The sequence below is a fragment of the Macrotis lagotis genome, chromosome 1 (assembly GCF_037893015.1).
Source record: "Macrotis lagotis isolate mMagLag1 chromosome 1, bilby.v1.9.chrom.fasta, whole genome shotgun sequence".
In the NCBI taxonomy this organism is placed as follows: domain Eukaryota; kingdom Metazoa; phylum Chordata; class Mammalia; order Peramelemorphia; family Peramelidae; genus Macrotis; species Macrotis lagotis.
Window position 1 is genome coordinate 910,421,418 of NC_133658.1, and position 12,664 is coordinate 910,434,081.

The following is a 12,664-nucleotide window of genomic DNA, read 5'->3' on the forward strand; positions in this document are numbered from 1 at the left end:
TAATCAATAATCAGACCTCACCTTTGGGCTACAGGAAAAAAACAACTCTTTTCTTAGGTGGCATTCTTCTGGCCACATAATTTCTGTAAGGCCCCTTTCACATCTTTGTTCCGGAGACTATAGATAAGGGGGTTGAGCATGGGTGTCACAACACCATAGAGCATAGAGATGATTTTGTCCCTATCTCTGCTGGCCTTGTCTTGTGGCATCATATACATGGAAATCGCTGTGCCATAGAAGATAATTACCACAGTGAGGTGGGAACTACAGGTGGAGAAAGCCTTCTTTCGACCCTTAGTTGAGTTCATCTTCAGCACAGTCCGGAGGATGCGCCCATAGGAGACAAGGATGAAGGCAAAGGGTACTAGGAGAGTAAGGAAACTAGAGGCCATCATAAAATATTCATTGTATCTCAGATCATTGCAAGCAATTTTGATGACAGCCAAAAGCTCACAGGAGAAGTGGTTGATGATGTGCTGGCCACAGAACTCTAGTGGTGTGGTCATGGTTGGGATTACAGTGAGGAGAAAGGCTGAGACCCAGGACCCTACTGAAAGCTGAATACAGAGCTGAGGATGCATCCTCACTGAGTAACGTAAAGGGTCACCAATGGCTATACAACGGTCATATGCCATGACAGCCAATAGGAGACATTCCACAACCCCCAAGTAGAGACCAGCACACATCTGTGCCAAACACTGGCCTAGGGAGATGATGGGAATTCTGACCAAACAGTTAATGATCATCTGAGGGATGCTAGCTGATGTGTAACAGATGTCTAGAAAGGATAGGTTGCTGAGGAAGAAATACATGGGTGTGTGGAGACGTGAATCATAGTGGATCAATAAGAGAATGAGGACATTCCCCAATAAAGTTATAAGATAGGATATCAGGAGCAGGCAGAAGAAGATGACCTGAGCCTTGGGGTATTCTGACAACCCAATCAGAATGAAATAGGTTACAGCTGTGTTATTTCTTCTATCCATAGCCTTCCTTCCCTATCTGCATCACCAAAGCAGGGGAAACACATTAGGTAACAACATGATAATGACCTCCATTTTATATTTTTCATGATAGACTTATTTGTATAGGTCTTTCATTCTAATCCTTTGGTACCAAATGTCCATGGTTTTTTGGAGTCTTCCATACCTTAATTCCTCACTAGTTGTGATTAGCAAATCAGTAATCCTTTTCTGGTAAGGATCCTCTCTGCACTTCACAAAGTTCATTTTGAGATAGCAGATCTTCTACTCCATTGTTGGGCCTCTACTTGGAAAGTTCTTATAATGGTAGACCCTGTCAGACTGTGTATGGCAAGTGCAACATGGTCAATGGTAATTCCTCTGAAATGATGAAGTCTTCATGTATGATTAAGAGAGGCCTCATGACATAGAAATAGCCCACTAGTAGGATGTCTGTTTGAAAATTGGTCCTTTGGAAATCAAACATATCAGTGATATCAGTGATCATTTGTTAAGTGCCTGCTATGTACCAGTTTTTCTAGGGCTAAAGCACAAAAACAACAATGAAATAACTTCCTTATTATTCTATCCAGGGGAGACAAATATTGACTGGTTGTGTGACCTTGGACAAGTGACTTAATCATCTCACCTCCACTAGTAGCCTCAATATTTTACCTACAAAATAAAGAGGTTGGATTACCTGCTCTATGATGTCTCCATCAGTTCTCCATTTATGGTTTTCTGGATTTAGTGAAGACAATAAGTTATAAGAATGAAAGAAATGCATTTTAAAAGATATATTTACAAAGGCAATGAACTAAGAGACATTGAGTCACCGTGAGAAGGGCACTGGCCTAGAAGTCAATAGGCTCAGATTCTAATCTCTAACTGTCATTGACTTGTAGTAAAGGCATGGCTAAAACACTTTCCCTCTCTTGGTTGGGTTTTTAATCAATTATTCCTTTGTTCTGATACTCTGTTACTTAAATAATCTTATTTGAATCTTACCGAGATAGATGGTGGCTCAGTAGATAGAGCACTGGACCTTGAGTTACTCATCTTCCTGGTTTCAAATCCAGTCTCAGACACTTCCTAGTTGTGTGACCTTGGAAAAGTCATTTAACTTTTGTTTTCCTGTCAAAAGAGAATTCACAAAAGGCAATTCACAGGGCAAGAAAATGGCAAATCATTCCAGTATCTTCACCAAGAAAGCCCATGAACTTGCCCATGGGGTTACAAAAGTTAGGCATGACTGAACATCAACAAAAAATGTGACTCAAAGTCTCCTTGTTCCAATGAGGAATCTAAGTGTTGAAATCTAGCTTCTTTAAGTATGATTTATCTCTAGTAACTGCCTGCATGGTTTTAAAGATCTTATTGCTATAAAGATATTGCACTGCTTTGGTTTGACTCAGAGTGAATGTAGTTCTGGAAGGAACTAAGGAACAGGTTGCCTTGAGAAACACATGGGTTTCAGATAATTCAATGGGCTAGAAGTCATTTGAAGTGGGTTCTAGCCTGAATTCTGTGAGATTTTAGAGAAATAATATTTCCAGGATTTAGTTCTTCATCTATCACTGATCAAGGTCCTTCCACTTTTGTTTATGACCTTGTAGTCTCCAGTCTTATGAAGTCAAATGAGATAAAAACACAGACACTTACCCCAAATCATATCCTAAAGCAGTGTAGGTATAGTGGAATGGACAATAGATTTGACTTTGAAAGATATTAGCTTCTTTTTTTGGCCCTACCATTTATTGGCTGGGTGATGTCAGTCCAATTACTTCATATCTCTGCCCCTTTCTGAGCTTTATGACTAATTATTTGACATAAAATATCTAAGATTTCCTCCACAATCAGAATTCTATGAAATAGAAAGGGCAATGAAATTCTCCCTTTCAATAATTGTGACCTGAGCAAATCAAATACATATATACATATGTGTATATATATATATATATATATATATATATATATATATATATATATATATATATATATATATACCTCTCTCATGATCTCCTCATCTGTGAAATAGGGATAATTGCATTATACTCATTAAACATAGGTTGTGAGCAAAACTAGTTTTAGTCTTTAAACTATACAGAAACGCAAGCTGCCCCCAGATTAGAAGCTAGAACAATACTTCTCAGCCTGTGGCCCAACCTCAGAAAGCCAGTGGTTGTCCTTACTCAACATCTTATGAAGTCATCATAATTCCTTCAGCCAACTGAAGACTTTGGGGTTGGCAGTGATTGGTGCTTGTCCAAAAGCACTGTTATAGGAAATAAATGCAAAGGAAGTGGGCCACTTACTGGTCAGAAGATAGTGCCTGATATTTATGTTTTCATTTATGGAACCAAAAGCCCTTGTTTAGATTTTATCTCTTTGTTTAGTAATTAGAAAACTCATCATTTGGAATATGTATATTACTGAATAGAGAAGCTATTCTAATAGACCATTGAAAAGCAGAGGAGAAATCATTTCAAAAGAAGAAATGCAGAAACTTTGTCCTGGGTAATCCCTATGATCTCTACACCTGAATTCTTTTCTACATTTACCCTTATGCTATCAGGAATTTGGAGAAGGTATGGTAATCCATTGGAGAGATTTTAGGACGGTTGGGAGTTTTGTCAATGAAGAAAGGTATGGCAGATGTTTCAGGCAGATCAAGGAGTGAGGGCTATGGGTTTTGCTCTCTTTCCCAGGAAATGACCTCACAGCATCAAAGACTAGTACTATATTGGAACAGATTTTTTTTAGATTATCTAATCTATCTCCTTTATTGTACAGATTCAGATACTGAGGTCTGGGATTGTTGAATGACTTATCCAGGATCTTGTGGGTAAGTGGAAGATGAAGGGTCAAATCTAATTCTACCTTCTACAAAGCCAGAATCCTTTCCAGTATACTTTATCTTGTGATGGAAAATTAGAGAAACAAAAGTAGGATACTTTACCTTTAAAAAAAAATGGATTTAATTTATTTCATACATTTGGAAAGAACTTTGGAGGTCATAGATTCCAAATTTCCACCTATTGTGTATTGGTCTTACCTACATCATGTCTGGAACATACTCATTCAGCATCTTCTTTAAAAATTCTTATGTTGGAATTTTTGCTATTTTGTGAGGCAACCTGTTTCTTAGTTCAGATTATTTGAAAGTTCATATTTTGGGGCAGCTAGGTGGCACAGTGGATAGAGCACCGGCCCTGGAGTCAGGAGTCCCTGAGTTCAAATCCGGCCTCAGACACTTAATAATTACGTAGTTGGGCCTTGGGCAAGTCACTTAACCCCATTGCCTTGCAAAAACCAAACAAACAAAAAAAATATTTCTATTGAATCAATTTTGCCATAACTGATCTACTCCAATGTGTCCTGAAGATCTCAAAGGGAAGTGAGAAGAAACTGGAGGTAAAAAAGTGTGACTACTTACCCAGAGTCTCAGAGCTTAGAGATTACTTCCACTGCAGCTAGGCTCTGGTTCACAGTTCCTTCATCCTCTTTGTCACTTTCCCTTCAAAGCATCACTGCTTCTCTATGTCCACATGATATATAGAAAAAGGGATCATAGTCACCAAAAATTTTATGGATTTGTTATAAAGCTATTAGTTAGATTTAATCAGACAAATAATTTCATGGGGTAGAGGTGAGAGAACACTATAATATTCTTTAACTAAACTGCCCAGTCAGTTAAATAACTGTCCTTGTTCCACAACATTATGTTCCTCAGACCATCTGGTGTTGGGCCTGGAAATTTTAGGCTGATATCAAAAAGGAAAAACAGGTAGTTATAGTCCTGTAACCTCAATGAGACTTTTTCTGAAAGGCAGGATAGTATAGAGTGCTAGAATATTAAATTTATTGTTAGAAAAAAGTGCCTTCTAATCTTGCTTCTGAACTCTGAGTATACACATGATCCAAAGCATTTACTTAGGATTCTTGACCTCAGTTTCTTCCTTTGCAAAACTGAATAATGATAATACCTGTAGCACCTATCTCATAGTGTTATTGTGAGGATCTTATGAAACAATGTTTATGGTCAGATTGTGATTTCCAGTTTGATCACATTCTGGCAATGGGGTCAGTCCATCGGTTCTATCTTGCTGGGTTCAGAATCTCATTTCTTTGAGAGGAGGGTGTTGGACTAATCATTCTCTGAGTTCCTTCTCAGTAGTGACCTATATCTGCAATTTTCAGGTCCATTCTAATTCTGGCACCTCTGCCATACCATCTCATCTATGAGAAATTCTTCCTATTTTTTTCTTGAGAAGCAACTTAATCTCTCTGGGATTAAGTTTTTATTTCTATAAAAATGATGGGATTATAGATTTATGTTTCTCCAGTTTAGCGTTCTAACAGTTCTCCAAGCTCTGCCATTCTATATTCAAAAATTATTTGACCCTGCCTTTCTGGACTCTATCCTTTGATATTCCTAAACCCACTTGACCTTTATATTTGATACTTTTATGAAAAAAGCCCCCTCTCTCCTCACCCATATTCAGAAATTATAACTCTCAGGTTGGTTCACATATACACTTTCTCAAATTTGTATATGTATTAATGCTCCCCTTCCTTATGAGTTCCCTCATTATTCTGTCTGTGACATACCCAATTGTCCAGGGAAGGAGACAAGAGGAAAGAGAAGAAAGACTTGAAACTGTCCCTATTTCCATATCCTTTTGCCTTCCACAGCATCGGCCTCTGTGAAGATATACTTAACATATTCTTTGAGTATGTATAGCTAGCTCATCCTCCCCCAAGTACAAGAAGGGTGGTTTGAGGAAGAGTTCCAGAATCGGTAGGTCCGGTCTTCCAAAGGTAAAGAAGTTTGTAAAGATGGGTCTCTAGACCTATTGCCCAAGTCTTTAAAGTTCTGTCTTTTTTTGTTTCTAGACTCTATAATTTCTGGCACCACCATACCACTCGTAAAGGATGGCTGGTATTTGGATTGAACCAAAGTAAAAAACAAATATAACTAAGGAAGCAGATAAAACATGCCTTCTTCTCTCCTCCTCGCTGCCTCCATGGGGGCTTAGCAAGGGACCCCTAAGGGATGGAGGGCTCATTAAATTACAAAGTGCTGAGAGTGACTTGGGAATCAGGAGTTAACTTTTGGACTCACTTGTAGTCATTAGAGAAGTTTGTGAAGATGTCTTTTTTGAACCCACTTAGAGAACAAATAATTCAGCTGCTTGGAAAATGTCTGAGGTGAAAGAGATAAAGGGAACATTCCACAAGACTATTTACATTTTTAGTCTAATCATTTAATCATAAATTCTGAATGCCAGATTTGGGAAAACCCTGAGATCATAGAATGTTGGAGATGAGAGGACCCTTTGAACAGGGAATATCATACCTGGGAGTAACCTTTAGGACTGAGAATGTTAGAACTGTAGAGGTACCTTAGAACAGGGGATGTCAAGACTGTTGAGGGTTTTTAGAATTGAAAATATTATGGTTGGGAAATCTTAATAATTCTCTAGTCCGGACCTCTCATTCTCTAGATGTGAAAAACAGATCTATAGAGGAAGAATCTGACCCCAGATACAAATAACAGGAATATATAGTACCAGAGCCCTAGTTTCTTGTTACTCCTTTCTATGCTCTTTTCTCTATGCTACATTCACTTTTTCTTAGGGCCCTTTGCTTTTTTTATATTTCATATAAAAATTGGGTTCCCAAAAAAAGCTTTTATTCTTGGTTTGGTTCTGTACTATAGACTTCAGAGAGATCCAGAGAGAGCAGATCCTAAAATTCCTCCTAAGAGTGGAGAATTATTGAGAGCTGACTTTCAGGGACACAGGATTTCTTCAGAGAAATGAGTCCCTCCAGGGATCCTTATCCTGATTCAATATCAAAATATTGAATATGGGAGGGTTCTATATCACTGATTCAGGGGGTCCTGAAAACAAGGTAATCTTAAACAATGGAAGCTATTATGTGGAAGGTCAATGGTGCAAAGACTGGAATAACTTTGACTTTTATTCTGTATCATAGTAAGAATAAATATATAGTAAATGGCAGTTTATTATTTTCTTTTTGGGAAGGCAATGGGGCTAGTGACTTGCCCAAGGCCACACAGCTGGGTAATAAGTGTCTGAGGTTGGATTTGAACTCAGGTACTCCTGACTCCAGGGCCAGTGCTCTATCTACTGTCCACTGTACCACCTAGCTGCTCAGCAGTTTATTATTTTAAAACTATGACTAAAGAAATCAATTAACTTGATGAGTTTCCCTAGAAAGCGAAGGTATTTTATATATCAGGAAAATCTGAGGAAGATTGATGACTGACAAGTACCTAAGAGAATGCCCACATTGTGATAATATTTGGAAGATCCAATGGTTATTTGTTTGTTGTTTATTTTTTCCTAGAAAATAATTCTAGTCATAGAGTTAGGGTCTGAGAGATGGGAGGATCTTTAAAATGGAAGTTATCCATCTGGATACACACACACACACAAACATATATATATATATATATATATATGTATGTATGTATGTATACTGGATATACTGGACTTGAAGTTCAGAATGCCTCAGGTTCAAATACTATCTCTGATTATACAGTTTTATTACCTTGTCCTAGTCATTTAAATAGGTTTCAGCTTTTTTTATCTGGGGGAAAGTCAAAATAGCTATTGAATGTATCTCACAGCACTGTTGTGAGGAACAAAATAAGAAAGCATTGTAAGTATTATCATATAGACCATGATTTAGAGATTGAGAAACTAAAACCTAGAAAGTTTCCATGATTAACCCAATACCCACATACACTTAGTGATAGAAGCAGGATTCAGTCCTGAATCCTCTGATTCCAAATCTAGTTTTATTGTCATTCCCCAACAAGAACTATCTCCTCCTTTATCCCTGTCTCACATGAAGAGGTAGCTTTTATTCTCATCATAGTTGATCCCTTTATATTCATAAGGAATCCTACTTCATACTGTCTTCCGCAACATATTGCCATCTAGATCATCCCCATTCTCTTTCTCATCTTCAGTCTTTCCTTGTCTGTTGGGCTACAAATGAGCTCATGTCTCTGTCTTCTTTGAAACATTTTCACTTCATCTATCCATCCTTGCTAATATGTCTCCTACCTTTCATGGAAAAACTACGTGAGAAGGCCAATAGATATAACTACTTCTTTTCCTCAATCTTTTCTGAATTTTCTACATTCTAGCTTTTGAATTTATAATCTGACCAGAATGACTCTTTCCAAAGTTAATAATAATCTCTCAAATGCCCAATCTAATAGCCTTTTCTCAATCCTCACCATTCTAGACCTGGCTACAGTGTTTAACATTGTCAACCATCTCTTCTCCTTGACACGCTCTCCTCTCTATGGTTTCATGATAATATTTCCTGGTTTTCCTTTTATAAGACTGTTCCCCCCCCCCCCAGTCTCTTTTGCTGGATCTTTATCCATAGGACACCCACTAACTGGATGTCCTACATGATTCTGCCTTGGACCCTTTCCCTTTCCACCTCTGTACTATTTCATTTGGTGATCTGATCAGCTACCAGGCATTCAGTTATCATCTTTTTGTCGATGATTTGATTCTCAAATCAATATATTCAGTCTTAACCTCTGTACTGACCTCCCATCTTTCACATTGAACTGCTTACTAGAAACATTGAACAGGATGTTATGTAGACATCCTAAACTCAACCTATCCAAAGCACTGTCTTCTACCTTTCCTAACGTCCCTATTACTGTCAAATCAGGCAACTAGATGGCACGGGGGTAGAGTACCAGTCCTGAAGTTAGGCAGATCCTGAGTTCAAATTTGAGTGTTGGAGTTGACACTTTCAAATCTCAGACACTTGTCAGCTATGCAAACTTGGGCAAATCACTTAACCCTGTTTGCCTTACATCCAGGCTATCCCCATTGTCCAGATTCATATCTGACCACTGGACCCAGATACTCTGGGGGGAGAAAGTGAGGCAAAGTAACACTCAAATCCAGTAATTTACTTGCATGTTGCAGCATCACATACCTGATGTCATGGTCTTCTTTGAGAATGAAGAACAAATATTATTACTGCCAAAGTCACTGAAGTCACCTTTGACTCCTCACTTTCTCTGACTCTCCCTTTTTCCAATCTGTTGTAAGATCTGATAATTTTACATTCATCACATTTTTTTAATATATTCCCAACTGTCCTCTGACACTATCACCACCATAGTGCATGGTCCTCATCACCCCACATTTTGTCTCCCTGATTAAAATGTGGTTTCAATGAAAGCAGGGGTTGCTTTTCACCTTCTCCTTCCTTCCTTCCTTCCTTCCTTCCTTCCTTCCTTCCTTCCTTCCTTCCTTCCTTCCTCCTTCCTTCCTTCCTTCCTTCCTTCCTTCCTTCCTTCCTTCCTTCCTTCCTTCCTTTCTTTCTTTCTTTCTTTCTTTCTTTCTTTCTTTCCTTTCTTTCTTTCTTTCTTTCTTTTCCTTTCTTTCTTTCTTCCTCCCCTCCCTCCCCTCCCCTCCCCTTCCCTCCCCTCCCCTCCCCCTTCCCCTCCCTCCCCTCCCCCTCCCCTCCCCCTCCCCTTCCCTTCCCTTCCCTTCCCTTCCCTCCCCTTCCCTTCCCTCCCCTTCCCTTCCCTTCCCTTCCCTTCCCTTCCCTTCCCCTTCCCCTCCCCTTCCCTTCCCTTCCCTTCCCTTCCCTTCCCTTCCCTTCCCTTCCCTTCCCTTCCCTTCCCTTCCCTTCCCTTCCCTTCCCTTCCCTTCCCTTCCCTCTCCTTTTCCCCCCTCTCCTTTTTCCTCTCCCTTTTCCTCTCCCTTTTCCTCTCCTTTTTTCTCTCCTTTTTCCTCTCCTTTTTCCTTTTCTTTTTTGGGGGGATATTTCTAATTTCCAGAACAGTATCAGACATACAGGCAAATATTAGGCACTTACTGAGTAATATTGACTGCATGTATCTCCTGTTATATTGACCCTTTGAAAAGAGGCCAGGGCAGGTGAGTGTTGTGTTTGTGTTTTTTATTCATCCTTGGCACCTGTCTGTTCTGTTGTTTGGCACAACCATGGTGACTGAAGTGTCAGTCTGCTGGTTGAGGAGAAAATACAAACAGGCTAATCTACTGCTCTGAAATAGCAACTCTTTGCAACTCTATCTGATATTGTACAATTGCAGTTATTGGAGAGATTTGTAAAAAAGTGGCACCCATGGTGTTTTTTGTTAAATTTTGAGAATCATCCCTTCTTTTATTTCTCCCTGTTCTGTCAAAATGTAACCAACATCCCTTCTTAAGAGTCATTTTTCTCCCCCATTAGTTTCCTAAAGGCGCCTTTGACATCCTTGTTCCTGAGACTGTAGATGACGGGGTTGAGCATGGGTGGAAGGACACCATACAATATAGAAATTATCTTATCCCTATCCCTGCTGGTCTTGTCCTGTGGCATCATGTACATGGAGATGGCAGTGCCATAGAAGACAATCACCACAGTGAGATGGGAGCTGCAGGTGGAAAAAGCCTTTTTTCGACCATCAGCTGAGCGCATCTTTAGCACAGCTCTCAGAATACGGCCATAAGAGGCAAGGATGAAGGCAAAAGGTGCTAGGAGAGTCAGGGAACTGCTGGCCACCATAAACAGTTCATTCAAATGCAGATCATTGCAAGCTAGCTTGATAACTGCCAGAAGCTCACAAGAAAAGTGATTGATGAGGTTGTGGCCACAGAATTCCAATGGGGTAGTCAGTGTAGGGATCACGGTGAGCAGAAAGGATGATACCCAGGAAACAATGGCAAGTTGTAGACAGAGCTGGGGATTCATTCTCACTGGGTAGCGCAGTGGGTCACCAATGGCAATGCAACGGTCATAGGCCATGACTGCTAGAAGAAGGCATTCCACAACCCCCAAGTAGAGACCAGCACACATCTGTGCCAGACACTGGCCCAGGGAGATGGCAGGGATACTCACTAAGCAATTTATTAGTACTTGGGGGAGACTGGATGAAGTATAACAGATGTCCAGGAAGGATAGGTTGCTGATGAAGAAATACATTGGTGTGTGAAGGTGGGGGTCATAATAAATCAAGAAGAGAATGAGGCTATTCCCCAGCAAAGTGATAACATAGGACACCAGCAGCAGGCAGAAGAAAATGACTTGGGCTCTGGGATACTCTGAGAGTCCAATTAGGATGAAATAAGTCACAGATGTGTCATTTTTTCCATCCATAGTCTTCCTTCACTATCTACACCACCAAAGAGAGGGAAAAACATCAAATCACGAAATTGTCCTGACAGATATTTTGAATTTTAAATGACAGATCAGTTTTCATTGTCTCTTTCAACCATCCAATGATAAATCTCCATCATCACTATCATCACAAAAGCTAGTATTTAAATAGTGCTTTCAAGTTTGAAAAATGTTTCACATATCTCATTTCTTCCCTCAAAATAGTGTAGTAAGCATTAGTTATGTCCCCTAATTTTAGCTGAGGAAAATAAGGTTAAAACAGGTTTTTTTTTTTTACCTTGACCAGGGTCACCCTGCAACTGACCAGTAAAGTTCTTTAACTTAAATTTTCCTGACTTCTTCTGGTATTCTATGCTTTATGTCTCTATGATAATATTTGTGAGTGGTGGCCAGTGTCCTGGGGATCATCTTCCTTGAACTTACCTAAGTAGGCTTAGCAATGTAGCCTTAGTGCTTATTTCACTGCAATATTATATCTTGGGATCTACCAGACTTCTCATTGCAAATATACATTGGTGAAGAGATCATGGAGACCTCTCTGCTACAATTAAGTATTCCCTTATGAGTATGGGAAGCAGAATGGTATCATATAAAGAATACTAGCTATGATGTCAGATAACCAATTTCTAAATCTTGCATCTGTGATTTAATCAATTAATCAATCAATCCAATAAATATTTCTTTCATATTTCCTGTTTGCCAGGCACTATACTGTATGAAGAAATATTAAAAACAGCAAATGAAACAGTTCCTGTCTTCAGGGAACTTATATTTTATGTGGGGAAAACAAATATTTAATGTTAATTTAACTTGGGCAAGTTTCCTTATCATTCTGGGTCTCAGTCTGCTCATCTGCAAAATGCAAAGATTAGACTAGATGCTCTCTTCAAATCTTTCTAGCTCTAAGCTTTGGTCTGATAAAATTTGGTGGGGGTAAAACAAAAAAAAATGGTGATTCCCATTCACTCAGTCTTTTACACACTCAATGCATTGTATAAACATCAAAGAGTTAAAAGAGAATCACTGGTGTGAAAATTACCAGTACTCCTAGACCTGTCACTAATTTACTCTGTGACCTTGGGCAAGGGCAGTTTCTTTCTCTAGCTAAGGTTGGACCAGAATAGCCCATTTTAAATCTGATATTCTATGATATAGATGATCTTTTTGAAACTTTGGAACTAAATTTTATTTAAGATAAGTATTATTTAAGATAAGTATTATTATCCTTGTCATGCACCTGAGGAGTCTGAAGTAGACCCCTTGTAAATATTCTTATGTGGACCAAGCTAGAGTGAAGCTTATTTCTGGGAATGCTATCTTTCTCCACAGAGTTCAACCTTTGGCGATTGCCACCATTCAGTCTTTCCACGTCCTTCACAAACATGCAGGGTAATACCTTCTTCCACCAAGAGATAATTTAAATCATAGATGGAAAAGAAAAACCCCAAATTCCCCTTAGCTAGGACCTTCAAGGCTACATTAAGTGAAGTGGAAATAGGATTAGA

General features: G+C 39.1%; 2 protein-coding genes across 2 annotated transcripts; both read right to left on the bottom strand.

Annotated features, from left to right (window-relative positions):
* Positions 1-53: 53 nt before the first annotated feature.
* Positions 54-1,030, bottom strand: LOC141492313 (olfactory receptor 13H1-like). Its single transcript, XM_074192784.1, is given in 2 exon segments — positions 54-988; positions 991-1,030. Coding segments are annotated over 2 exon segments (975 nt in total).
* Positions 1,031-10,205: 9,175 nt separating this feature from the next.
* On the bottom strand, positions 10,206-11,141 carry LOC141492324 (olfactory receptor 13H1-like). Its single transcript, XM_074192785.1, has one exon. The coding sequence runs from the start codon at positions 11,136-11,138 to the stop codon at positions 10,206-10,208; it is 933 nt and encodes a 310-aa protein (XP_074048886.1). The 5' UTR covers positions 11,139-11,141.
* Between the last annotated feature and the right edge of the window lie 1,523 nt (positions 11,142-12,664).